Source organism: Aptenodytes patagonicus, chromosome 1 (genome assembly GCF_965638725.1).
Source record: "Aptenodytes patagonicus chromosome 1, bAptPat1.pri.cur, whole genome shotgun sequence".
Taxonomy (NCBI): domain Eukaryota; kingdom Metazoa; phylum Chordata; class Aves; order Sphenisciformes; family Spheniscidae; genus Aptenodytes; species Aptenodytes patagonicus.
The window spans coordinates 226,596,309-226,623,746 of NC_134949.1; the positions used below are offsets into that span (position 1 = coordinate 226,596,309).

Sequence of the window (27,438 nt, forward strand, 5' to 3'; positions counted from 1 at the left end):
CGTAATGAAGCGTCTTTCCTGTGTATGTTCCAGAGGGTGATTATAAAGCCCTAAAAATCTTGTTTACTGGCTTATCTGACATTTTTCCTTGGAAATAATAGGAAAATACTCCAAAAGTACATGCTCCAAAGTGCATGCTGATCCTGGTTTGGTTTTTCTTAGTTGTTCAATTCACTGTTGCACACAGGGGGAAAAGGGTGCGGGCAGGAGATGCGTGGATTACAGGGAGCAGGAGACCTGGGCAGTGGGAAAACAGCTCTTGAAACTTAAATAAAGCAGGTTAAGTTTTGTCCAGGTTATGCTTGCACGTGCCTGTTGATCAGAGGCAGAAATGAGGCCTTGGGTACATACACAAGGGTAGAAACAAAACACTGTTGGGTATTGCAGACCCCAAAATACATTCAGCTAAGTAACTTACTTCAAATAACTCTACGAAATGTCCTTAACTGTTCATACACTTTTCGAATTTACAAAAGCGGATTGGAGGGGCCTGTCTTACTGCTGCTACACGGTGGAGGCCATTCTGCTCTTTCCTGGGCTGTATTTACTGTAAGTAAGCTGCTGCTTTATAGAAGTATATAGGTGTGCAAATACAGTTGTCTGAGTGTGGAAGGCAACTAACCATTCGGCTGTGTTAAGCACAGGAAAATCAATTCAGAAAACTGTCTTATAATCTCCTGGTGTGCACCTGACTCAAGACTTCTAAATATTTCACTGTCGGTGTATTTATTAAATAGGCAAAGCATATGCAAAGGTTTATTGTCTAGGTTTTAATTATCAGCTGTAACCACAAGTAGCTTGCATGTTTTAATGAAGTGCCAAGACATTTCTCATCATAGCATATAATTTTTTTTTTTTGGAAGGCTGCTTTTCCATGACTGCCGGCGAAAGTTCAACAGCTTTATCTCATCATAACAATATTATCTTTGCATGGTTGAGGTCCTGTTTGACTTGTCGAGAAATCTCATTTGCTGCTCAAGCAACTCTGAAAAACAAACTGAGGTGGTGTCAATAGGAGTGAGCGTGGGGAGTCATCAAACCAAAATTCCTCCCCCCACCCATTCCCTTTAAAAAATAAAGGGAGTTAAGGAAGGAAACTTTTTTCAAGGATTTCAAGTAAAGTAAAATCACTTGCAGTGTGTGATTTTTATTTGGGACCTTTTTAATCCAGGAACTCTTCGAGCTGTCTAGCGCCCGTAACAGAAGGATGCTATAGGATGACTTTCATGGAAGTGTGACTGGACAGATGAAGTCTCTGCGTCTCTCCTGTGCCTTTGGCTGTGTCGTATTTGTTACCTTGCAGCAGTCTGGTGGGCTGTAGATCACTTAGCCTTTAAAGCAGAGATTCAAATGAGTAACAAGAATGAACGTTTCACGAGAGTCACTACCAACTGCTCTTGAATTCCCAACATGACTACGGTTGAGTAATCCTGATGGTGTAATCATAAACCATCTTACATGATGATGAGACACATTAGAAAAATACTTTGCTAACTGGGCTGTAGTTTTGGTGTTGAATAGTAGTTTTACACCTAACAGTTCATTTGTAACTTGAGCTGACTCAGAGACCGGTGTCTTCTGAAACTGTTGAACTTTAAGTCTTAAATCTCTGTCTTACTAAATGCTGTACTTACTTGCTTGTAGCTCATTAGTTGCCAAGATGGACGGATGTCTTTTCCTCTGCTGGTTTAGTGTTTTTGTTATGGTATACAAGTGCCTTAAACAGATGTGGTGAAGGTCACTGCTCTTAATCGGAGGCAGGGGTATGAAGTCACGTTTTTCTGAGTTAAGGAAAGGGCTTCTTACAAGACGCTTCCACCCTCTCTAGAGCTCTTTATTTCCAATAGCAACACCAATACCATTTTTACATTTAAAAATCTCCAGAGTTGAATTTAGCAGAGTGATTGCAGTTACAACACCGTACCTTACAGTTACTAGCTTTTTATGTTACTGTTAGCAATTAACAAAGTTAGATCATATACAAGATTCACATAGATTTACGCCTTGCACTTGAGACTGCATCTGGAGAAAGAAACAGCCACAACAATTAGCTCATGCCTTTGTGTGGCTGCTATAGAATTATTTCCTTTGTGCATTTTGAAATGAAAGTTTGTCCCAAGCAATCAAGCGCTAAATGTTTGGGATGAACCCGAACTTAAAAAAACAAAACAAAACAAAACAAACAACCCCTCCCCAAAAAACCCAAGAAGAAACCCAAATTGGGAAGCATTGAGAGTAACCATCTATAAATAAAATAACAGCCTGCAGGAGTGGCGTGCTCCTTTCTTCTGTTGCTTACTGGCCTGGTAACTTCCTGGATGATGTGTTTGTACTTCTCTTGGCCAAAGTACTCCTATTTGGATAAAACTCAGAGCCCTGGAAAGCTTCCCATTATCTCACATCATGTTGATGATCCTCTTTCCTTACTCCCTACTGACAGTAGTTTGATTTTTAGCGGCAGACTGCTCATCTGACCAGTTAAATTATTGCTTAGGTGCGTAAGCACCTTGCAGATTGAGGTTTCAGGGTGTCTTTAGGGGCTGTAAAATATTCAGTGGTTTTTGAGAGAGCAACTGCTACAGTCATTTAGGGGTTGAACAGCTGAACAACCAGAATATGAGGACTGGGTAGCTTTCAGATCTCTGCCCATTATGTAGGTGGTTCTATTAAGAATCCCTCAACAAATTCCCCCACTCCTGCAGGGCTGTTATTTAAATAATCAGTGATTCCTTAACACAAGTCTTCCTTTCAACAAAGAATGCCACTTAATGACTGCGATGCCTGAAATAACTTACATAAATTGAGCTGTCGGGGACAGAGCCATAATCGTATTGCAGCCCTGCCTTACTTCAGAAAGATTCCTCACTTGTTCCCCCCGACCCCTTTAGACTAATCAATTTTTGTACGTTTCAGCCTTACTGTAAAATTCTGTTCTTTGAGAGCAAATTGAATGCGTGCTGCAAAGCAGCTGCTTCATCTTCATGTCTGCTGTATAGCCAAGGCTAATTTTATAACGTGTGGGGCTTGGGGAAGGGGGGCATTACTTTGGTGTCTGTAATCCCACTGCTGCATTTCAGTTTTCAGAGGTGCTACAGAGCTTGAATTCATTATCCTAGGAAACACACGTAATGTCTTATGCACAGTGAAATAAATGTCCTCAGAGACGGCGTTAACAATGGTAGAAAGGATGGAGCTTTGGTTAATTAAGGATAATTTATATGGAATATTCTTGCTTGCTTTCTGTGACACCTTGTGCAATCCAGGTTCAGCCGCTTTGTTGACAGCAGAGGGTTTTTGTCGCGCCGTCCAAGCCTTTGCTGTTGTTCCAGGGAGTGCTTAATGTTGCTAATCCTTTTGTAGATGAGGTGTGGCACTTTGCAAATTATATTGTCTTTGTCCCTTCTTGCAGTCTGCAATCATCAACAGGATTCAGTGTAGGATTGTGGCTTTAGATCTCCGAGGCCATGGTAAGTACAATAAATTTAAAATCACATAAGCATGTTACACGCTCTCGTTTTTTAAAGAAGATGTAATGAATCCCTCCCAAGATGACTAAGAAAAAACAGCCTTAAGGCATCCCAATTTTTATTCAAAAGCAGGGATGGAAAAGTGGCTTCTAGAGCTCCGCAGCCACTTGTCCTCACATGCCAGAAGCTGAGACTCCCTGCGCCTTCGTGCGAGGCGGTGGTGGACTTGTTCCTTCCTATGTACTGGCACCAACCCTCTCCTTCATATTTTCATAACCTATAGGCGGTCTTTACCATTAGAAATAAGGTCTGTTGTTTAGTTTTAAGATACATTGCAAATATGGAACAGTTATGGGGAGCGTTTCCTACCCGTAAGCTATAATGCGATAAAGTACCAACTGTTCCTATTAATTCTGGGTTTCTTAATTATTCATGTTAACTGCAGAAGGCTCACTCTTAATAACTGTGCCAAAAAGCTTTGTACAGTTGCTGCTCTAAGTCCTGAGGGGTCTGAAAGTTTTCAGCTTATGTGAACTTAACTACTTTTGTTCTTCCAGGGGAAACAAAAGTTAGGAATCCTGAAGATCTGTCTGCAGAGACTATGTCAAAGTAAGGAAGCTTATGTTCTCTCTTCAGTGTTTCATTTTTCACAAACCTTTATTTTCTTTCCTTGATGGAACAATAAACTACTTGAGGACACACAACCTTCATTCAAGGGAGCTGGAAGATAGTTTCATTTCACATGATTCTGGTAGTTATCCCTTCTTTTCCTTCCGTGTTGGGACAGTTTGAAATTTATTTGAAATTATACCTCTTCCAGCTGAGTCAGATTCCAAACTGGAGTTGTTCTCTCAGTTTTAAACTCACTTTAAAGATCGGTGGCTTCATTGCAGTGAACGCTTTAAACCTGCAACACACTATAACGCTTGCTAGAGATTTTAGAAGGGAAATGCTTTCCTCGGTCGTAACCGGCTGGGGCATTTTGGTTTGAAATCACCAGTTTGGTTCTTCCTTGGCTCCTTGAGCAAGCGTTCAGAGCGTGCCTGCCTCGGACTGGCAGCATCCCCAATGTGTGGGTCGCAGACTGAGCCTTTCAGGCGTGGAGGGAGTTGCTTTTTCAAACTATCACGACCTGCTTTGGGATGCAAATCCCCCTCTTGACAAAGCTGTAAGAAAAGCAAATACCCGCTGCTAAGCACATTACGTTATGTCCGCTTTTAGTACAAAGAGACTCTTTGTTATGACTACAATTAAATCACAAAGGATTTTGTAACCTTCATATGAACAAATCCACTTGGTTTGTTGTGAGGAGGCCATGTGTGAAATGTATTCTGACTTCCATTGTATACCTTATTGCTACTGCGTATGGCTTGTCAGATCCTGATGTGTTATTGTCCTGAGGAGGTGCTGTATGAAATGATTAGGATTTTTTAGATCTGGAGCAGCACTACCGTGGGAGGAAAACAAGTTCCTTTTGTTTTTAAACCTTTCTCTCCTCTTAGCAATGAGCTTGAAAGTTATTCCTGAACAGCCTTTAAATGGGAGCCTTAAATTATAGCTGGGTGTTTTGTTTTTTTTTTTAATCAAATCCTCAAGCAGTTTTCTCTGACAGGGAAAAAAAAAAAGGTTGACCAGCTTGTTTGCTTTTTTTTTCCCTTGTTTTCCATTTTCTAGTTGCAATACTGCTCAGGTCTCCGCTTCCTCTGAATGGTTTTAGTCCAGAAAGCCAATTTGGGTGTCTTAAACTACAGTGCTCTTCAGTAGATTTCGATCGTTAGCTCTGCTGTTGTTTTGGTTCTTGTGAATCGCACTAGCCAGCTTTCACATACTGCAGTGACGGCTTCAGTTTGAAGTAGGTGCCTTATGGAAAGGATGGGGAAATTGCCCCTTGCCTTGTAGTATCTGTGCTCATAGAGAGTCTGAATCTTTTTGCTTGTGCTCAGTGTTGTTTATTTTTGCCTTGGTCAGTAGGGCTCAGTTATTTTCTCTCTTTAACTGCAAAAGGTTTCTCCTTTCAGAATGGCAAATTTCTTAGTCTATGCTTCCATGCAAGAGGATTTGACAGCTTTCTCACCTTTTGTTTCAAATTCCCACCAGCTAATGTCAATGTAAGATATTCTCTTCAGGGATTTCTTTTAAGTGAGCACTTTCTGTTAATAAAAAGGGAAATGACATGCTTGTTCAGGAAAGTGTTGGCTTGAATGATTTCCTGTATTGGTGCCTAGATGAAACAGTGATAAGAGAACAAGCTTGTCTCAATTACCTGTGGGTTAAATGAGCATGCAGAGAGGATTTGGAGCCGGACATCTGTCTTGGATCTGCACTTTCTCCTCCCATTGTACAAATCTGCTTCAGAAATGTATCAAGGTAGAGATGCCAACCATGCTTTTATCTCAATTTGGCAGAGACGTTGGAAACGTGGTTGAAGCTCTGTATGGGGACCTTCCTCCCCCTATCATGCTGATTGGGCACAGCATGGGGGGTGCCATCGCAGTGCACACGGCGGTCGCAAATTTGGTGCCAAGTTTACTGGGTCTGTGCATGATCGATGTTGTGGAAGGTAAGTGTGTGTACCCTTGGATAGGCTTCTGTACCCTGGGGTGGGGGGCGCTTAGGGACATGGTTTAGTGGGCATGGTGGTGTTGGGTTGACGGTTGGACTCGATGATCTTAGAGGTCTTTTCCAACCTCAATGATTCTATGATTCTATGATTCTATGATTCTACCTACACAGAAGTCTTTCTAGTGTGACCCCTCCTTTCGCTTTTCCCAGATGGGCTCTCTGTTTGCTATTTCCCTGATAATTTCTTTGCAATACTTTCTTGTTAGCGGGGAAGAGGGTGGCTTTTTATATAACACATGGTGCTGATGAGTGGTTACTGCCTTCTCTGAATGTTCTACCTGTTCAAATATTAATTCTCTAATGTGGGAGCAGGTGTGACTGTGGGCTTAAGAGTACTAAGCTGTGCTTTCCTTAACAGCATTAAATCCCCAGTGAGCTCCAGCTCTCCGAGGGTGTTCCCTGGTAGCCAGTTTTGTATAGAGGGATGTGGCAATTATTCCGTCAGATGCCATAAAGTTAAAATACTTGGTTTTAGGTACAGCCATGGATGCGTTGAACAGCATGCAGAACTTCTTAAGGAGTCGTCCCAAAACATTCAAGTCACTTGAGAATGCCATTGAGTGGAGGTAATGCATGGGCTTATGTAGTCTCCAAAATCACTTGTCTTTGTAGCTTGACTCCTGAAGGAAACAAAGTTTATATAACTTGTCTGTTTTCTCCTTTCACGCTCACTTCCCCAACTATTATCACAAATTCCTTGGCTAATTTGACAGGGAGAGAGAGGTCTCAAAGATAATTAATTTCTTGGGAGAGTTGGCTAGGCATTGGAGAAGGATCCTCTAAGAGCTTCAACTAATGGAAAGCTTCATGGTATGAATTGCAGCTTCCTTGTAAGTGTCCCAGCTATTACAGAAGAAGCTTGAGACATCCATCCCATGTGTAAGAAACGGGACTTATTTCTGATTCAGCAAGAAAGGGAGAGGCCTCGTGGTTAAGTTTGTAGATTGGACTACAGAAAGCCCAGTTCTGTTGCCAGATACCCATGTAGTTTCTGACCTCTCCCTGTCCCCTGCAATGAAATGGGTATAACCCTGTTTCCCCACCCGCACTTCTCCCACGTATCTTTTAAATTCACAGTTACGGTGACAACGGGGGGTTCAAGTAAGTCGGCGTGTAGTGTGAGCCGCTCCGAACGCCTTCCGAGAACAGGAGGTTTGGGAATGGTTTGGGGAAATCGTGAGCTGTAAAGGGGTTTTGCTCCTCTTTCTGGGCCTGCTAGTTCCTGAATCTGTTTAGTAAATATTTCTGCCCTTCTTCTGATTTTTTTTTTTTTCCCCCCCCTAGTGTAAAAAGTGGACAAATAAGAAATCTTGAATCTGCCAGAGTTTCTATGGTTGGTCAAGTCAAACAGTAGGTGGTTTTTGTTTTGTTTTGTTTTTAAAGCTCTTAAAATCATCTTGTCTATTTTACAATACTGTTACTACAGGGCATAAATGCACTTTTAGGGTTTTTAGGTGAAAATTTCTTCTAGCAAATACAAATTTCTTATCATTTGATCACAGTTGGTACCTGCAGCAGCACTGAATCATAATCATGGCACTTGGAGATAACCTGGCCAAAATTTCCCTGGGGCAAAATCTGCCAAGAGCCGTGTTTTAAAAAGTTTAACTACCGCTGGTTGTGTATTCCTTGGTTTGTCTGCCTTTTTGCACACATTAAGAAATAAGTGTTAGTCTGATGCCTCTTCAGAAATTTTGCCCTAAATCAGGTTGGCCTTCTGGGTATGGTATCTTTCACTTCCTTTTAGAAATTGTTTAATTATCTGTTGCATTTCAGGAGTGATCTGAGGTGGGTTTGGGGGAATCAGAGTGACCTGCCTGTGCCACTCTAATCCTTACCATAGCCAGAGCCTTTACAGATGTCTCATACTCCATTAAAAAAAGCTGCTGTTGATTGTTTGACCATTTCTGTCTCCTTTAAGTAGCTGTTTGCGTTTATATTGGCACTGGGATATATGTGCTGCACAGGCACTTGGTCCCGTGACTAGTCATGACTGTATTTTCATCCACAGCTACTTTTAAACTTGGGGGGGGATTTTTCTCAGCCAGTATCTGAGAAATTGCTGACTACTTTAGGTTAAAAACTGTTTGGGGTTTTTTTTGTTTTGTTTTGTTAGGGAATCAGTTTCTGGTTTTATTTTCACAGGTGCGAAGGGGCTGCCAGTCCTGAATGTCCTAAAGCCATAGTGGAGGGTATTATTGAAGAAGAGGAGGAGGAGGAAGAGGATGAGGAAGGGGGAGGCTCTGTCAACAAAAGAAAGAAAGAAGATGACACAGAGGTAGGGAGTTTCTTGCTGTGTTTTCAGCTCGTGTTTGCACGATGCTCCCTTGCAAGAGAAGTAGCCTGTAGCTATCCAAATCATTCTAACATAAAAGGGAGCAACTCCAGGGACCAAAAACTTTATATTGTGGCTGTTGTTTTTCTTCTTTGTCTCGTGCCACTGATTCTACCTTGGACTGTCACCTGAAAGCATGTGTTTGGTTTTCTTTCCTCAGACGCTCACAGATTTAGTGCGTATGGCCTGAAATGGGGCTTCTGGCCTGAATGAGGAATGTTTTTTTCCTGAGCCTTTGTGGTATTTTTGTTTGTTTCCAAGGCACAGTAGCATTCAGGAGGTCGTACAGGCAATTGCAAGCTAGGAATGTAAATTCCTCAAGGAAAATCGTTGTAGCCAGCTTAGCCCCCTTTACTTCTGTGTCACCTAAGTAAGAGCCAAGTCTGGATGTTCAGACAATTTGTGAGCTATTTGTGCCAGTAAAAAATAGCAAATTGAGTGCCCTGAAAACTGCAGCCTTCTCTTCATCTATAGGTGTAGCTCCTGCTGACTTTCTTGTTCCCTACTTGTGTACTTTGGCTGTGATCTGGAGAGAAATTTAGGAGCAAGGAGGGTCATCCCCTGGAAGTGTGTAATCCACCAGAGGGAGCCAGTATTTTTTATATATACTTCCAAGTGGCACTCTGAGTTCATTTTATTTCAGCTGTTTTACTGATCACTAATGCAGAGCTCTCTCTCCTCCCTGCAGACAAAGAAGGAGCACTTATACACGTGGCGAATTGAACTGGCGAAAACAGAAAAGTACTGGGATGGCTGGTTCAGGGGTTTGTCTAACCTCTTCCTAAGCTGTCCAACTCCAAAGCTTTTGCTTTTAGCTGGTACGTGTCTCTTCCAGTCCTGTTTAGGTTCAGTGGCTGTTCACTTCAGTGATGTCCCAGTTGTATTTTAGAGAATAGGGTCAGCGTTTGGCTAATGTCTTCCTCTGAGACTAGCAGATCTGTCTCTTCCACCTTGACTTTTCTATGTATCTTGAAATATCATAAACCACACTATTTGATCCGTGCAGATCTGGAATTAGTTCAGAGTCTCTAATATCAAAATAGCACATGTATTGCTGCTGTTGGTTGGGTGTTTTTGTTGTATGACGTGGAAGAAGAGCAAACAGGACAGATCCAAGCTGCCCTTCAGCCTCCGCTACTACAATATTTTCCTACAGATATGGGCGTGATTTGAACTTTTCAACTGAAAGTCGAATTATCGATGTTCTAGAGCCAGCTGTAGGCCCTTTTTGTGCCCTGATAGGAAATTAAGTGTGTAACGAAGATAAACAAGATAAATACCCTTTTAAGTTGTAGGGAAGGATGTGTTCTTGCATTTTTGGCTCGGATTCTTTCCTGTCGCTTTACTCTCTTGAGGTGCAGCAGTGAAAAGTCCTTGTGCATGTCAGAGATGATGTTTCTTTTTGAGTTTTTCAAGCCAAATGTCTCCTTCAAAACGTCGAGTAAAGCCCTGCTTAGACTGTCATGTTCTCTCTGGCTTTTCTCCAATACATCTGTTTATTTGATTGTAGGTGTTGACAGGCTGGATAAAGATCTAACAATTGGACAGATGCAAGGTAAATATTTAATATTGTTACTCTATCCTTACTGTAATGCTCTTTTTGGATGATAGCTTGTTGCTATGGGTACATGGACAAGAGATGGCTGGAATGGCCTCTTACCAGGTGCAGTCTATATCGAAACAAATGTGCATTAAAGAATTAGTTCATCCCAAAGTGTTCTCTAACTGTCTGTGGTTGTGGGAAAGGTGGAGAAGTTGAGAAGGGAGAGGTCGAATGAGAACTTGTGAAGGGCTGTTGCCATGGTTTTTGTTCAGTCTAGCGTTCAGCGTTTCCAGTAATGGGGCTGCCACACTTCTCTTGGATCAGAATGATTGTCTGTGAGGGTTTCTTTCTAATCTGTTTTTTCCCTTTCTAACTACATTCCTGATGTTCCTAGCTAGAAAGCTTGGGACCATCTAAAACTGTCTGATCTCCCAGTGTTTCTGGCAGACATCAGACCAAGATTCAGCATCTGCATTAATGTTTTGGTTTGGGTTTTTTTTTCCCCATCCCAGCTTCATTGATTTCCAGAGCAACCAGTACTGGAAAGTAGTATTGGGCAGCAGGTTAAACATTATATTAAGGTAGATCTGGTAACAGTTTCATCTCTGAAAGGTAGTCTCACCTGTGTCGAGAAGCTCTAAAGAGTTTAGCTTTGTTTTAACTCCTGGGAACCTCCTCTAGTTACACCTGGGGAAGATGAATTAAGTGGCCAGTTCTTGCTTTCTATTGAAACTGTCTGCTGTGTGTATTGTACAGTTTGCTTTAGACTCCTATGCCTTCCCTGGTCCCTCTTTGCCCAATGCCTATAGTGAGATTTAGTGAGGTCTGTTTGTAAAGAATGTGAGATCCTTTTTAGAAGGGTTCATAAATTCACAGTGCTTTTAAGGGTGTAGTGTCTGATGTTTCCTGTGTACACAAGAACTGCTTGCCTAAACCATTGCTGTTAGAACTCAGGACCACTTAAAAAGCCGCTCCAGTGATGGCTCTCTTGATCCGCAGGGAAGTTTCAGATGCAGGTCCTCCCACAGTGTGGCCATGCAGTCCATGAAGATGCTCCAGACAAGGTGAGCCCCACTGTGGGATTGAAGCTAGATAAGTCAGGGTCTTCACAGCTGAAATGCAAAAGGGGTCCGTTGCTTACTATGAAGCAGAGATCATACTTCAGGGGTGTTTTTTTGGCACGACATCTTAACTGGCTATTCACAAAACAGCTTGGATTTTTACGCTGTCTGGAAAGCCTGGGCTAAGATGTTACATGACACAGGGCTTGGCTGGGTTACAGATTTAACTCTCAGGCTAGTGGTGATATAATTAACTCTTACCATGTGGAGTGTGGATTTATCCTCCCTGCCTTTCCTCGTGAAGTTCTCCACTCTCCCTTGTACTAAGCTGCAGGTTTTGGGGTTGGTCTGTGTTTTGCCGAGTTGGGTGGCTCACATTTTCCAAATACAAAACAAATGTTACTGAAACAGCTTACAGACTGACGGAGCAGTGCTGCGTCTGGGTACTGCTGAAGTTAGTGTCCAGATAGAAGCAGGAATGTGGTGCAGCCAGTGGAGCCTGTGGTTGGAAACATGTCTGGCTTTAAAGCTTGTTCTACACTGACCGCTGTGAGCGTAAAACTCAGCCTTTCTGTGCTTCTCTTTACCAATCTGAAATGGGGATTTTTATCTAAACGTACTGAGTTCTTACGTTGTTATTCTTTTTAATATACATTCTGTCAGGTTACTGTCTTGATTTATTCTTTATAGGAAAAACTTGCATCGTGATTTCACCAGACCTTTTTTCCCTGCTAAACTTAGGCATTGTTTTAAGAATTACTGAAAGAGGTGGAGAAGAAGTTTGGTCAGTTCTTGATTGTGAGATCAGTGTCAGAGTAAGGTGGAAGCACGTAGTTCCTTTTTTTATATAAAAGCATGTTATACAGACCTCTTAGTTTAAAGGAGCAAGCTTGATTCAGCAAGAGGATCCTGAGGACATGAACTGTTGTTGGTAAATGCTGCAGGCTTTGAAAACTGACTGGATTTCTTGTTCTCTTCATGTCCCTTTAAATTCTGACCGATTTTTTTTTTTTTTTCCCCCCTTCCCTCAGGTTGCTGAAGCTGTTGCGACGTTCCTGATCCGTCACAGGTTTACAGAGCCCATTGGTGGATTCCAGTGGTAAGGCTCCGCGGGTGCTAGAGCTTTGCGGGCCTTGAGCAGAGCTCTCACTCTTACTGCCTGCATGTTTGGCTCTCAATGTGGGAGGTTGGAGTTTTAGCATAATGCTAAAAACCACATGTAAACAAACACAGCCAGTAATGCATTTGATGTTTATGTGTTCTCTCTAAACTTCTCGCGTATTAACTTGTGTTAATGAAACCTCCTTCCTTGGAGGGGAGGAGCGAAGCGGATCCTTCCTAGCTGATTCCTTTCTTTTTAGCCTGCCAGAAGGCAGAATTACAAGTTTTATGGTATCTAATTTAAATAACATTTTATTTAAGTAATCAAGGCCTTGTGTTTTGGAAACAACTTGCACCACACTTCTTTGGCCAAGAAATGCTGGTGAGATTAGACAGGTAAAGCTGCGTGCTTCACTTTGCAGACTTTCCATGATTATCTCATGTGTTTTCATATCATAATGAACTGTAGAAGCCAGGCCTCTGTGATCAGCCACACAGCCGTGAGGTTGATCGGAAAAATTCACAAGGTCTCAGTTACAGTACCATAAAGCTAATAACTAAACCGACGCTTAGACCTCATAGAAGGTGCTAATCTGTTTTATCATTCACCTGAAAGGTGATCCTAAAATAAGCATGTTTCTTAAGCGGTCCTGCAAAGTCTTCCTGCTTTTAGCTAAGAATTCTTCAACAAAAGCTAGTAGCTCCAAAATGTGTGATGCTGTAGGACTGGCAATGCTAAAGAGGTATTGCTGGATGATCTCTTTCTTTTTTTCCCCTTCATCCTGAGCCCTTGGGGATGAAACAGTAGAAATGCAGGACTGTGGACTGCGTATTTTAAATCCAGTGAAAGGATATAGTGTAGGTTGATGTGTAAAGGGTGAGAGAGGGAGAAGACCGAAGGACTGTACTGCATTGTAATGTTGAATCTCCACCAGGTATTTGGCAACCCGTGCTATCTCTGTGAGCGTTGAAGGAGCTAGCCGGTTGCTCCTGCTATTAATGGTTGTAGCAAAAGCAGCTTTAAAACAAGAGGCTTGAGAAAGTGGGGTGGCTTGCTGGCCTTATTGTGTCCTTAAGCCATAGACAGCAACATATTAAACTTCTTGTGCTTCTCACTATTACGTAGCTTACAAGTTATTGTTGAATGCATCAATGCTGATTTTAACCTGCATGGTGGACTCCTTTTGTCCCTGTTTGATCTTGGGTAATCGACTAGATTTAGGGTGTCGCAGAGTCAAATATCTGCAGAGAATACCTTGGTTTTAACGCGTGACCTTTCTTCCGCTTTCCTTTTTCCCTCCTAGTGTGTTTCCTGCTTGTTAATACCCTGGTGTTCTCCAGCACTGAGTCCTGTTGTAAATAAACTGCACCAGAGGCCACTGTGATGTATCCATATCCTTTCATCCCTCCAGTTCAGCAGCAGTGAGAAGTTGGTGTGAGATTCATCCCCTAGAACTAGTTCTCCAGAATGTGTAAATGCTTTAGGGACTTCCTTGCTGGGAAGCAGCTTGTACTGAAGACCATGAAAAGCTCTTCAGGCCCTTGGAAGCGGGCTCCTCTCTGCTGCCACAAGGAAAGACCTCCTGAAATCCCAAGTAGTCGATCATACCGATCTCCATCGATTCTCAGGCTTTCTTGGACCCAACGGCAAAGGGGCCGTTGGCAGTCCAGATCCACCGAGGGCATTGCAGCATAGCCAAAGGCTTCGGGATTTCTCCATGGAATCGTCTAATCGTCTTTGAAGTGCCCCTTAGGTTTGTTTTTTATATACACGTTTCTTTCGCCTAAAGCAGATGAGGAATCGGCTTCGTTGGGAGCTCAGGTTTCGTCTCACCGATGCCAGCCTTATGAGTTAAGCTGCGGGAACAGCCTAGATGCTACTTCCCTGTGCAAAGTTGGACAGGACTGTAAAACAAAAAGGCGAGGGGGGACCGTGAGCTCCATTTGAGTCTTGCAGCTTTCTTAATACTTGTTTCAAGTTCTCACTGAGAAAAATAGCCTGGATAACTCGGTCTACTGCAGACACATAACAGGCAGAGGACTCTGGGCCTGCGTTTATGGGGAAGACCCAAGAGCAGCAGTAACAACGTGGTCTGCAGGCAGTTTGCCTGCTTGGCCCTTCTCTGTGCCTGGAATGTGTTTATGCTTCCCTTCTTGTAGCTGCTACACACAACTGAGCAGAGATCAGCGCCTTTTGGATGAAAAAATGCAAAAAGTGCAGTAGATAAAACCCTGGAAGAGCTTGGAGTCAGTCCTGCTGATGTTGATGCAGAGGTGTAGGCAGCTGCTGCTGCTGCGTTATGCTCCCCCCAGTATTGGAGGAAAGACCTTGTTTTCACTGTCGCTTCCTAGATCGTTTCGCTGCCTGCCTTCCGTATTTCCATGTAAATGCAGTAGTTACACGGAGAGCTTTTCTTCAGGGTTATATTATCCACAGACAGTTCGTCAGATTGCTTTCACCTAAGAATCACTCTTGAGCGTAAGAGCAGACACGTTTTGGAGCGGTTTTCCTCAATATTTTGCTTGCGGATGTCTGAAATATCTCTTTTTTTTTTTTTTTTTTTTTTTTTCTTCCTTGTGTCCATAACCCCTTGATGCTGTATGATGAAAGCAGTATTTTAACGCTGTTTTGCTGAGGCAGGGTTCTGTTGTTGGCCTGATTTGGGAGCTGCGATGTGCATCTATGCGTACGTCCTGCGACAAGAGCCGTCGTGAATTCTTGGCATTTGAGAGGTGCGGGTGGGGCAAGGGGAGACGGTGCGAAGAGCTGGCAAAGCCTGGTTTAACTTTGGCGTTTACCCTGGTGGAGAGCCACTCGCCTCCTCTGATTCATTCGCATGTGAGCCCTGGACACAGCAGTCACGGCCTTGCTCTGTGTCCTTTCCCCGACACATCAGGGTGGGAAATGCCCGAATTAGAGACGAGAAAACCTCATTCCAGAGAGCTCTCCTCTCTCCTGGCGCTTTGGCCATCGGCACTCAGGTGTTCAAAGAGCAATTGCTGGCTCCTGGCACTTCCCTCAGTAAGTCACCATGTTAATTATCGCATTAGTTCACTGTGACCTAGACGTAGCGTCCACCCCTGGTTTAGTTGCTGATGGATTAAATGGGTCTTCAGTAGTTGAGATACAAAATAGCACTTTCCCCAGCTGTATCCTGAAGATTGGCAAAATTCTCAGTCCTTTTCCAGATGACTCCTGACTTCAAATTGTTAAGAGACTAAAATAATAGCGGGTGTCCAGAGTCTCACTTCACGGGATAGTTAAGCATGTGCCTGTTGTCATACTCATGAATGATCTCGGTAAAGTCACATTCCTCTGTGCTGAAGTAACTTGGAGGATCTGGCTTCGAGTGATTCGTTGCGGTAACTCCTTGCGTTTGCCTCTCATGTTATCCCTTTCATTTGCTTTTACAGTTTGCGAGATATTAAAAAAAAAAAAAGCCTCCATGGAAGGCAAAAGAAAATCAGTTTTGTATTCTGTAGAAACACCGTTGGAAAATGAATGACTGTTTCTGAATCCTGTGGGCTCCCCAGAATTATATTTTGTTGTTAACGTTTGAGAAGTGAGTGACAAAATAAATATTTCAACAGCCTGTTTAATGTGGCGTTGCTCCGTGCCAAGCTCTCAGTCCTGACTCGCACAGAATAGGCAGCCGTTCAGGGACTCACGTAGTGCTGGCTTCAAAAAAAAAAAAGGTGACTACAGGGACAGCAGCGATAGCGGGTGGGTGGGTGGAGGGGGAATTCCTTTTGGCTGTGTCGAGCCACGTACATTTTTGAGACTGTACTTTTGTCTGAAAAATATTAATGCTCCTGTTGCAGTTTCTTCTCCCTTTTCAGGGAGCTACAGGCAGAGATAAATGGTATTTAGGTGAAGGATAGCACAGACCATGGTAAAAGTAGCTGCAGAGAGAAGTGTTCTCTCTGACTCATGAAAAATGGGGAGATTTAGAAAATCCTCCCGTAACTCCCAGCTTTTCACTGCATTTTTCCACAGCCTGCAGCATTGTACTGTCTCTGTGTAAAAGCAGATAAACAGGAGGAAGCTGCCTGAACTGAAAGGATGCTGGGTTTACGCTGGCGCTTTTGATTATTTAGAAATCTCTCTTGCTTTTGTTCCAGTCGTTGGACTGAGGATCGGTGGAAACTTTCACAATGGAAAATCCCAAGGCTTGGCAGGAGCAGAAGATGCAGTTTGGGAGGCTGGTTTGTTGCAGGGTTCGCTTCTTAAATTTCTCAAATCAGACCCAGGAGGGGTTTTGCCAGCTCCCGGGTTATACGCACCGGACAAAACCCTCGGTGACTTGTAGATTGCAGGAGCGTTGAGATTGTTGGAAAAAAGATATTTCCTGTATTGCTGAAGCGTATAGTTCTGCTTTGAATACAGCTCCGGGGAACGCAGAGCTCGGCTGAGTGTCTTTGCACGTGCCTAAGCCAGCACAGTTCCTCTGTGCTGGTGTTTTGAAAACGCTGTTAGTGACCGGGCTGATCGATACCTACAGACGCAGACGCTTGGTGTTGAAATGGTTGCCGAATCGCGTTGCTGCGTGGAGCTCGCTTGGGTTTTTTTTGAGCCTTGTCTTTTTTGTCTTCAGCCTGCCCTGGTCCAGATGTGAAGTGAGGTGGGAGGTGATACCAAAGCCAATTAAAAATACCGATGCTTATTGCGACTGGAGGGTCACCTTCTGTGCAACCGAGACACCCTCTGGAAAAAAAAATAAGCACTACAGTAAAGCACGGAGCGACTTCTAAACCGAGCTCGCGGTCGGGGAGCTCTCAGAGGTGGTGGTGGTGTGGTAGATCCCGTTGGTAACACCAGTAGCCCAGTAAATACCGTGCTGGGGCAGTTCAGAGTGAACCTCCTCGCTTTTCCTCTCTCTGCAGGGCAGGGCTGAGCGATTGCAATAGGGCAAAGTCGCTTGCTGGCTTCTCGTTCAGCGAGACCATCCCAGGACTCCGAAAACTTTATCGGTGTGCTGCCACATTCAACAGGGTCTTCGGTGAACGGGGGAGCACCCGGCAGGTACTGGAGCAGGAGAGAGCAAACAGCTTCGTGCTGGTGTTCTCCACCTCCTCGACTTTAGCACTGCCGTTTCTCCTCCCCTCCGCTATCGCCTTTTATCTTGGGTGTGGAAGGGGCTGGGAGGCGTGATCCTCGGAGGTCTCTGGCAATCAGCCGTTCACTGGTTTGAACTGGTGCCTCAACCCTCCTGAAAATCTAGACCTTAGATCTTCAGGTAAGGTCAAAAAAATAGTTTATGGGTTGCCGTTTCCAAGAAAACTTGGCCCTGGTGCATGATAACACCCGTCTCTGAGCCCAGCGCTCTGCTCACAGCCCGAAACTGCCGTTTGTGTTGCCCAAACCTGCCCTCCCTGGGCTGTATCGTCTGCCCTGATCCGTCCGGTAACGCTGCACCTTCGGCACCTCGTCCGTAAGGCATCTGAAACCTGTGGGATAGTGCTTGGGTGTTTGCTCTGAGCTTTGCTGTTGGATGCTTGGCTGGTTTAGGCCAAGCTTTACCAGTCTGGCGGGGTGACCTCTTACCACGTGCTGCTGTTTCCAAAAGGAAAATGTGTGTGTGTGTGTGTGTGTCAGTTCTCCGGAGACCACGCTCCGCGTCCCGTGTCAGCCTCATCCTGTTCGTGTCTTGTTTGGTGTCCGTTTCTCTCGCCTACAAATAAAGCATTTGTGAAAAGCCTGGGGCAGGAACTCTTTCTTTCCCTTCAGCTGCAGTACTCGGCCTCCTCGGAGCAGCCTGTGGAGGAAGGGTGTTGATCCGGCTGTTCCTGGGCCATCCCCGGGGCCAGACCCAAGCCTTGGGTTTTTCTGGTGACTCACGGAAGCCTCTCGTCATCCCAAATATTCCTCCATCCCTTCTCCGCGCTCCGGGGGGGGGGGAGGAGGGGGGGGATGCTTTAGCCACGGCTTTTGCTTTTTTCCCCTCCTCTCCGTGACCCATGGCTCCCACGTGTACAGAAACATCTGAAAGTAATAAACCACGGTGCTCTGGCTGCTGAGTGACCTGTGCTGCGTTGGACCGTCTGCTTTATAATACCCTGAATGCTGGGGTGGTTGTTCCCCTCGGAAGAGCGGGAATTGGGGGAAATTTGCTCTGAAATTTTGCAGGCTGTTCTACGTTCAAGCAGGCTTAACGGAGCCCAAAAGGGCTCCCGTGTCCCGGTGCTCCAGCTCCGGCTCCCCCGCCTGAATGCTGCTCATCCCCTGTGTGCCTACAGAAGGGTTAATCCCGGGGCTGGATAAACACAGCCACAGAGCGATAAATGCACATTTTTGAACCCAAAGCGAGCAGGAGAGCTCTGGGAGAGGTCCGCCTGGTGTTTCTATCCCCCTCCCCAATTTTTTGTCCTTTTCCTTCCAGCTAGCAAAGAGGCCGAGAGGTGGCGGGGTGGCCTGGACCCCCGGGGGAGCTGGATCTCCCCAGGCTGCGGTACCCACCGCCCCTCCATCCAGGAGCTCTTCAACCTCATCCAAACATCGCATAGATGAGGCTGGATGGATGTGGAGTCGGGGAGTTTCTATGCAGGGGCTGATGGTGTCCTCTAGCTTGACCCTCGCTTCGTCCGGGCTCTCCCCCATCGGAAGCACCCGGGGAGAGCAGCGCGGGCTCCCTGCCCGATCTCCAGGCGCTGCCGGAGAGCCCCGCTGCCTCTTTTTGCCTTCCGGTCACGCAGGTGCTGCGGTCGGGCCGGAGAAAGGGAGCTTGTCCGCGGGGCCCCGGGGGAGCGGCGCTCGCGCAAGCGCGGCCAAGCGTGGCCAGGCTGGGGGCCAGGGCGGCTGGAAGGCAGCGGCTGCCTTCTCCCTCCCCAGGGTCCCTCTTACAGCAACGGCCCTGCAAAAAAAAAAACCCAACCAAACCCCTTCTGGGGTGCAGAGATGGGGGGCCCCGTGCCGTTGTCGGGACGAGAGCAGAGCGTGGGGCTGCACAACCAGGCCCGAGATGCAGCCAGGCACTGCAGCAGGTTTCTTTGAGAAAGGATAACGTACGGTCTTTGCTCTGGTCCTCTATGGCCATTCTGTTCACTCTGAAGCCTACCGATTACCATAGAAATGCCATGTCACTAACTGCCAGTCCTTTTAGCAGAGAGACTTTTCATCTAGGGCTGGAGGAGGGGGCTTGAGGGTACGTTTAGGGTCCAGGCTGGAAACAGGGGTGGAGGGACACAGACACATACACACCTCTCATCAGCCCGTCGGGTACCTCATCGAGGTGTTTCCCCCAGATTCCAGTTTAGTGTCTTTTGACTTTATTTTCACCAGATCCGGCCATGGCTGAGCAAGCGCCACCGCCCCCGATAGCACCCCGCGCCGCTGCCACCCCCTTCCCTCCCTCCTCTTGCTGCAGCCTTGGGGACACGCTGCGCCGGGGTGGCTTTGCCACCCATGGGTGCCACGTCCTTGAGCCCACGGCGGCTCAGTCTTGTGGGTTGGTGCTGCACGGCCGCCGAAATTCCTGCCCGTGCTCGTGGATCCACTTATTCGCCACTGGAAGGGACAAGGACAAGGACCCCTGTCTGCCTCTGTCCCCCTGCACCCCTCTCCGACCCCGCTCCGGTATCAGTGATGTGTTTTTCCCTGTTATCCAGGATTTTTCTGGGTTCCCAGCACCTCTCGCCTCCCCGCTGGTGGAGCTGCCCCTCCAACCCCGTGTCACCTCGGGGTGACACCGGGCACAGTCTCTCACCCCACTTGTCCCCGGCCAGGACAGGGCAGCCGGCGTGCAGGGTGTCCCCGTCCCCGTCCCCATTCCTCCGCAGGTTCCACCAGAAGAGAGCTGCGTTCTGCGGAGCAGAGAGTGAGTGGGAGCCCCGGGGTTTGGCACCCCAAAAACAGAGCTGGGAGCCCCAGAATTGGGGTTTGGGACCCCAAAAGAAAGCTGAGAGCCCCAGGGATTGGGGTTTGGCACCCCTAAAACAGAGCCAGGAGCCCCAGAATTGGGGTTTGGGACCCCAAAATAGAGCTGGGAGCCCTGGGGTTGGGGTTTGGCACCCCAAAACAGAACTGGGAGCTGCGGGATCGGGGTTTGGCACACCTCAAAGGGAGCCAGGAGCCCCATGGCTTGGGTTTGGAACCCCAAAAATAGAGCTGGGAGCCATGGGGTTGGGGTTTAGCAACCCAAAACAGGCAGGAGCCCAAGGGTTGGGGCTCGGAACCCCTAAAACGGAGCTGGGAGCCCTGGGTTGGGGTTTGGCACCCCAAAACAGAGCTGGGAGCCCTGGGGTGTAACACCCCTAAAACAGAGCTGGGTGTCCTGGGGTTGGGGTTTTGGCACCCCAAAATAGAGCTGGGACCTCCGAGACTGGATTTTGGCATCCCAAAACACAGACGGGAGCCCCAGGGTTAGCGTTTGGTACCCCAAAACAGAGTCTGCGGCTCTAGGGTTGGGGTTTGGCACCCCAAAACAGATCAGGGAGCCCCGGCGTTGGGGTTTGGCATCGGGACAGGCTCAGCCACAACTCCCTGCGAGAGACGAGACACAAGAGAGCAGCGTCCCCCCTTCCCCTCTCCCGGGGGGCTCGTGCGGGTCCCCCCCCTCACCTTAACCACGGGCACGCTGAAGTTGGCGTGGATGAAGGCGGTGGAGCCGCCGGCCTCCACTGCACTCAGCTGCAAAAAGAGCAAAAATATGAGCCATGGCCGTCCCTCTCCTCCTGTGACATGGCTGCTTTGCATGGGGAAACTGAGGCACAAACCCTCCCTTGGTCCCCAACTGCATTTCCCTCGCTACGGCATGGCAACGGCATGGCACAAGCTCTTAAATACTCTGCAGACGTTGTCATTTAACACCCCACCACAGTCTGATTTAGGGCTACCCTCGCCCATCTCAAACCCTGTTCACTCTGAACCCTACTGATGACCAAGCAAGTGCAGTCTCTCCAGGCCTGGAAATGAGGGAGGACTCACGTAGATCATGACCGTGGCGATCCTGTTGCCCGACTTCATTCTGTAAAGGGGGCTCTTCCTGGACTGCCCCAAGAGCGAGGAGGTGGGGACGGTCAGTCCCATGGGGATGGTCAGTCCCGCGCTGACGCAGCTTGGCCTGGAGGCACCTCACGGCCTAACAGCTCCAAGCTGCCCCCAGGGAAATCCCTCCCTCGCCCTTCTTTTCTCTTCCTCCTTCCTCCCTCTTCCCTCACCTCCTTCCTCCCTCCCTCCCTCCCTCCCTTCCCAGGAATATCCCAGGCACCAACCCAGGGATCACCATCCCGGGACCACCCCCCCCCACTCCCCTCCCCGCCCAGGGACCATCCCAGTGTCCACCTCCAGGAACATCTCAGGGAACATCCCAGGGATCGCCATGGGGACACCCCCAGGGACCATCCAAGGACCTCCCCAGGGCACCATCCCAGGAGCACCTCAGGGCCCATCTCCAGGAACATCCCAGGGACCACCCCAGAGACCACCCCAAAGACCACCCCAGGAACCATCCCAGGAGCACCCCAGGGACCATCCCAAGAGCACCACAGGAACCACCCTGAACACCACCCCACGGACCACCCCGTGGACCACCCCGGCAGCTCCCTGACCGTGGCATGGTCGAAGTGTGGCTCGTAGTGGCCTCCCAACCCATAGTTGACCACCTGCAGGTACTCGGCGTAGGGTGGCCGCAGGTCCAGGCCGGTGATGGCAGCGATGCGCTGCTCCAATGACCGTACCGCCGGGTCGGTGGTGTCCTTCAGCCAGGCGCTGCGGGAGCACCCCACCTTCAGCCCCCCCCCCCCGAATTCACGTGTGGCTGGGCTTAACCCTCGCAGCACTGTTGGGTGTGGAGGACCCAGGCCTCCCCAGCATGGCTTCACTGCCACCTTGGTGGTGGCAATGGGGCCATGGTGGTCCCGCTGGCTGGAGGACAGGGGATGGGGTGGCTTCTACCTCTTGCTTATCCGGTACTCGGCTTTCTGCTGCTTCTCCCCAGAGGCGACCACGGACCTCTGCAGCTGGAGGACACATCGGGGAGGGGGGGGGAGGATGTTGCTGCAGATGGGGACCCTCACACCAAGCAGGGACCCCAGTCGGGGTCCAAGCTGGGGGGTTTATACCAGCTGGTTGCCAAACATCCCCACCCCAAGGTGTCCCACCGGGGTGATGGAAGCAGTGATAGCAGTTGGATCCAACGTGGTTGGGTGCCACCAAGTCAAGCCTGGCTGGGAAGGGGTTTAGGTGCACGCATGGACCTGGTTTCTCCCCAGAATCTTTTGGGGGGCTTAGATGGAGCTAAGCTGGGCTCATTGCCCCCCCCCCCCCCCCCCCCCCCCCCCCCCCCCCGGTCTTGCTGCAGAAGGCTTTGGGTCAGCCCTGGCTTAAAAACCCCTCCTATCTCTGCATGCTCAGGGTGGTCCACCCTGGACCACCAGCTCGTGGGGCACCGTCCTTCAGGAGAGGGACATCCCTGGGGACTGGGACGGCTCACCCAGGGCCCTGCCAACCCCTTGATGGTCTCAGCCTCGGTGTCGCTGATGAAATCATGGTACAAAGCCACGTAGGGTTGGATCTGGACCATCTCCTTCTTGGCAGGCTGGAGAAGGAGGTAGGGGCTGCCGTTGGTCTCGTAGGAGCAGCGGAGTTGTGGGAGACGCTCCGGGGCCGGCTGGGAAGAGAGGACAAAGGAGGGCGTGAGAGGTGGGACAGCGGTGGGGTGGGGGACCATGGCACCCCCCCCGCCAGCCCCACCTGCCCCCCTGGGCGCTGGCACAGCTCCTCGTAGGTGTCGCGGCTCTGCAGGTGGGTGCCGTTGGGGCGTCGCAGGGGGCCGGCGCTCGCCGCCGTCCCCATCTCCAGCAGCTTCTCGTACTTGGCCACGTTCCTCACCACCCTTTGGTTACTGGGGTCTGCCAGAGAGGTGGTGTCACCCGAAACGCCGTGTCCCCATCACCCCCCTTCCCTGGCATCGGTCCCTGGAGAATTAACCCACGTGGGGGCAAGAAATGGGATGAAGGAGGCTGGTGCCATGCAGAGGTGATGGGGACACCACAAAAAAACCCTGTCCCCTCCTCCTGCTGCATCTGAGGTTGCCCCATGTACCGTAGTGGAGAAACTCCCTGGAGAGGCTCAAGGCGTGGGAGATGTTTCCAGCCTGGATGGGAGAAGCGGAGAGCCCATGAGCATCCCCCTGCCCATGTTTCGGCTCCACCGGGCACCAGGGTGATGGGGATGGGACTTGCGGCCGTACCATGAAGTAGGAGAAGGCGAGATGGTCCAGAGCATCCTCCAGGCTGCTCCGGTCCTCGGGGTTCCAGCTGCCGTAGGAGAGGCGGAAGAGGCCGACGGCCTCCTCCAGCCACGCGATGGAGTGGTAGTAGTCACCCGTGTCATAGGCCACCTGCGAGGCAGCGCACCACCCGGACCCGCCGGCTGGGCCAGCCTGGCCTGCATCCCCTCCCCACCCTGTCCCATCCCATCCCCTCCTGTACCATCCCATCCCACCACATCCCCATCCTCATCCCATCCTGACCCATCCCATCCTAACCCCATGACCATCTTCATCCCAATCCCACCCCCATCCCCTTCCATCCTGTCCCTACCCTGTCTCATCCTGTCCTATCCCATCCCCATCCCATTCTATCCCATCCCCATGCCATGTCATCCCATCCTATTGCAATTCCCACCCATCCTGTCTCATCACATCCTGTCACTTTCCTGTTCCCATCCCCATTCCCTCCTACGCCATCTCCATCCTGTCCCATCCCTTCCTTTCCTGTTCATCCCCATCCCCATCCTCATCCCCCATCCATCCTGCTCCACCTCCATCTCCACCTCCATCTCATGCCATGCCATCCTGTCCCATCCCATCCCATCCCATCCCATCCCATCCCATCCCACCCCACCCTGTCCCATCCCATCCCATTCCCACGCTCTAACACTCCATCCCAGCTCTGCAGTGACACTCAGAGGACTCCGCCCTGAACAAAAATCTCTATCAAAGCACCCAAATCCTCTTCCAGGGAATTATGGCCCCCCCCAGGTGGGGGCCGACCCCGTACCCAACCGGGATGCTGGGGCAGGAGGTCTCCCCCACGCCACCGGCTTGGCTCTTCCCTTCCCCGAGCCACGAAGCAGCAAGAAGCCCCATTATTCGGGCAAAAGCCGAGAGGCGATGGCAGGCGGGCGGATGCCTGTAGGCTGAGTCAGAGGGGCCCCTCCGCATCCATGCGGGAAGAAAACCCAACATCTAGCCCTACGGAAGCAACATCCCGGGCTGGAAAAGCTTTGTGGGGGGCTGACGGGGTTCACCCTCACCTTGCCCACATGGAAGCAGTCATCGGCAGAGAGGGAGACGCGCCGGCTGGGGCTGTAGAGGGGCGGGCGGCTGGCACCGGCTCGCTGGAAGACACCGTTGGCCATGCCCTTGACGCTGAGCGCGTAGACGTCCTGCAGCCGCATCAGTGCCCGGGCAGCCCCGTCCAGGTCCTCAGCTCCAGGCAGCTCCTGCTCCACCTCCTTGAAGCCAGCATGGAGTGCTGAGGGTGGGTAATGGGGTGCACGGAGGGGGATTAATGAGCTTTTGGGGGTGCAATCACCCTTATCAGCCCTTCTCCATCCCCGGGGACCCCACATGCTGTTCCTCCACCCGTTCCCCTGCTCCTCCACCCATTCTCCTGCTCCTCCATCCGTTCTCCTGCTCCTCCACCCATTCCCCTGCTCCTCCACCCGTTCCCCTGCTCCTCCACCCATTCTCCTGCTCCTCCATCCATTCTCCTGCTCCTCCACCCATTCTCCTGCTCCTCCACCCATTCTCCTGCTCCTCCATCCGTTCCCTTGCTCCTCCATCCATTTTCCTGCTCCTCCACCCATTCCCCTGCTCCTCCACCCATTCTCCTGCTCCTCCACCCGCTCCCCATCACCTCCCGGCTCTCCCCAGGTGACAGAGAAGGACACGTGGCCGAGCACCCCCCCCGTACCCTGGGTGTTCTCGGTGGCCTCATCGCTGTAGACGACGTTGGGCCAGTCGGAGTGGAGACGCTTGATGAGGCTGAAGGCCAGCAAGGGGTTGTCCACCGAGGCCTTGGGGTCCTGGTGCAGTGCCTGGACCTTCTCATAAAACCTACAAGGCACCCACTGGGTGACACTTGTGAGTGATGCTCCTGGGTGGTGATGCCCCCGGGGTGGTGTCTGGGGTCTGAGCCCCCCCCCCCCCCCCCCCGTAGTTGGGCAGCTTTGCCCCAGCGGCCACTTTTTGGCCAAGCCAGAGGTGAGGAAACCCCATCGAGGCTGGCAGACCCCCATCCCTGCTGGGTACGTGGGGACGGCCCGTGCCTTGGGGATGCTGTGACCCACCTCCCTGGTCCCCAGCCCAGAGTTGGGGGGACCACGTTCCCCCCCCCTCCTGGGACGTGGCTGGGGGGGGGCATCAGCAGTGTCTGGGCTGCGCTCCCCATCCTCCCACCATGCCCCGAGCTCCTATTTAGGGACGCCCCCAAAAATTGGGTGCTGGGGGGGTGGGGGTGGGGTGGGCTAGGTTAACCCCCCCCCCCCCCTCCCTGACAGGGCAGCACCCGCCCTTGGGGCGGGGGAGGGGGGGGGCGGGATATGGGTGCCTAGAGGGGAGGGGGCGCTCCCAGTGCTGCGTGGGAGCACCCACGCGTGACCGCGACGGGGTGGGGGGGGGTGGGGGGGGGGGTCCGGTACCTGGCGAGGCGGCGCAGGCGGGCGCTCTCCTCCCGCAGGTAGGCTCGGAGGCGGCGGAGCAGGCGGCCCTCGGAGCCCAGCGCCCTCCGGACGCTCAGCATGGCCGTGTAGGTCTCGGCCGGGGCCGGGGGGGGGGGCAGCAGCGCCAGCAGCGCCCCCAGCCCCAGCGCCCCCAGCGCCCGCATCCAGCCGCCGCCGCCGCCGCCGCCCGGAGAGGCCGGGGGAGGGCGGAGGGGGGAGGGGCGGGGAGGCCCCGCCTTGGGGGGGGAGGGGGTGGGGATGGGGGGGTGAGGGGGGGTGCCCCGGATCCGCCACGCTGGCTGGGGGGGGGGGCGAGGTGCTGCCGGTCCCCATCCTGCCTGTCCCCATCCTGCCCCGGCCTCGTCCTGCCTGTCCCTGTCCCTGTCCCCATCCCGCCCTGCCCCCGTCCCGCCTGTCCCCCTCTTGTCTGTCCCCATCCTGCCCCGGCCTCGTCCTGCCTGTCCCTGTCCCTGTCCCCATCCCGCCCTGCCCCCGTCCCGCCTGTCCCCCTCTTGTCTGTCCCCATCCCGCCTCGGACTCGTCCTGCCTGTCCCTGTCCCTGTCCCCATCCCGCCCTGCCCCCGTCCCGCCTGTCCCCCTCTTGTCTGTCCCCATCCTGCCTCGGACTCGTCCTGCCCGCCGCTGTCCTGTCCGTCCCCGTCCCATCCTGTCCCCACCCTCCCTGTCCTCATCCTCCGTGTCCCCACCCTGCCCACCCCCAACCCGTTCCGTCCCCATCCTCCCTTTCCCCATCCTGCCCTGGCCTCATCTTGCTTGTCCCTGTCCCATCCTGTCCCCCTCCTCCCTGTCCCCTTCCTCCCTGTCCCCGTCCCCATTCTGCCCGTCCCCATCCCATCCTGCCCCCATCCTGCCTGTCCCCTTCTTCTCTGTCCCTGTTCCATCCTGGCCCCATCCTGCCCTGTCCTCAGCCTCATCCTGCCTGTCCACCTCCTGTCCCTCCCCATTTTGTCCCCTGTCCCCCTCTTGTCTGTCCCCATCTTGCCCTGGCCTCATCCTGCCTGTCCCTGTCCTGTCTTGTCCTGTCCCCATCCTGCCTGTCCCCCTCTTGTCTGTCCCCAAACCGCCCTGGACTCATCCTGCCTGTTGCTGTCCTCCCTGTCCCCATTCCATTCTGTCACCATCCTCCCTGTTCCCATCCTGCCCTGGCCTCATCCTGCTTGTCCCTGTCCCCATCCTCCCCGCCCCTAATTCCATGCTGTCCCCTTCCTGCCTGTCCCCATATTGCCTGTCCCCATATTGCCTGTCACCATCCTGCCCTGGCCTCATCTTCCCTGTCCCCATCCCATCCTGTCCCCCTCCTGCCCATCCCCATCCTGCCCTGTCCCCATCCTGTGTGTCCCCTGCTGCCTGTCCCCCCCTCTGTCCTGTAATAATCCCGTCCTGTCCCCATCCTGCCTGTCCCCATCCCGTCCTGTCCCCCTCCTGCCCATCCCCATCCTGCCTGTCCCCATCCCGTCCTGTCCCCCTCCTGCCCATCCCCATCCTGCCTGTCCCCATCCCATCCTGTCCCCCTCCTGCCCATCCCCATCCTGCCCTGTCCCCATCCCGTCCTGTCCCAGTGGGGTGAGGGCGGTGGGTCGGGGACGTCCCGCTGGGTTCCCACCAACACTGTGGACACTTTC

The 27,438-nt window shown here is 50.8% G+C and overlaps 2 protein-coding genes across 2 annotated transcripts in view; one reads left to right on the top strand and one right to left on the bottom strand.

The window, feature by feature from the left end:
* The window catches only part of PPME1 (protein phosphatase methylesterase 1), a 35,027-nt gene extending 17,199 nt beyond the window's left edge, over positions 1-17,828 (top strand). The window contains exons 3-14 of the mRNA XM_076328534.1: positions 457-549; positions 3,410-3,467; positions 4,025-4,076; positions 5,873-6,027; positions 6,565-6,655; positions 7,374-7,439; positions 8,235-8,367; positions 9,113-9,242; positions 9,935-9,979; positions 10,967-11,031; positions 12,060-12,127; positions 13,434-17,828. Coding sequence (XP_076184649.1) covers positions 457-549; positions 3,410-3,467; positions 4,025-4,076; positions 5,873-6,027; positions 6,565-6,655; positions 7,374-7,439; positions 8,235-8,367; positions 9,113-9,242; positions 9,935-9,979; positions 10,967-11,031; positions 12,060-12,127; positions 13,434-13,452 — 975 coding nt within the window. The 3' untranslated portion in view covers positions 13,453-17,828. The remainder of the gene's footprint in view (positions 1-456; positions 550-3,409; positions 3,468-4,024; positions 4,077-5,872; positions 6,028-6,564; positions 6,656-7,373; positions 7,440-8,234; positions 8,368-9,112; positions 9,243-9,934; positions 9,980-10,966; positions 11,032-12,059; positions 12,128-13,433) is intronic.
* Positions 17,829-19,330: 1,502 nt separating this feature from the next.
* On the bottom strand, positions 19,331-25,959 carry P4HA3 (prolyl 4-hydroxylase subunit alpha 3). The gene is made up of 13 exons (XM_076328535.1): positions 25,775-25,959; positions 25,048-25,190; positions 24,386-24,606; positions 23,319-23,468; positions 23,171-23,222; positions 22,820-22,977; positions 22,560-22,736; positions 22,022-22,086; positions 21,676-21,835; positions 21,053-21,115; positions 20,687-20,755; positions 19,833-19,929; positions 19,331-19,633 (listed from the first exon to the last, which is right to left on the bottom strand). Exons 1-13 carry the CDS (start codon positions 25,957-25,959, stop codon positions 19,563-19,565), a joined length of 1,611 nt encoding a protein of 536 aa, XP_076184650.1. The 3' UTR covers positions 19,331-19,562.
* Between the last annotated feature and the right edge of the window lie 1,479 nt (positions 25,960-27,438).

Excerpts from the sequence above, each read along its gene's own strand:
- P4HA3 (XM_076328535.1), bottom strand. The coding sequence starts at position 25,959 with ATGCGGGCGCTGGGGGCGCTGGGGCTGGGGGCGCTGCTGGCGCTGCTG. Across the intron at positions 25,191-25,774 it reads CGCCTGCGCCGCCTCGCCAG|GTTTTATGAGAAGGTCCAGG; the intron begins GTACCGGACCCC and ends GGTGCCTTGTAG. Across the intron at positions 23,469-24,385 it reads ACTGCTTCCATGTGGGCAAG|GTGGCCTATGACACGGGTGA; the intron begins GTGAGGGTGAAC and ends GCTGCCTCGCAG.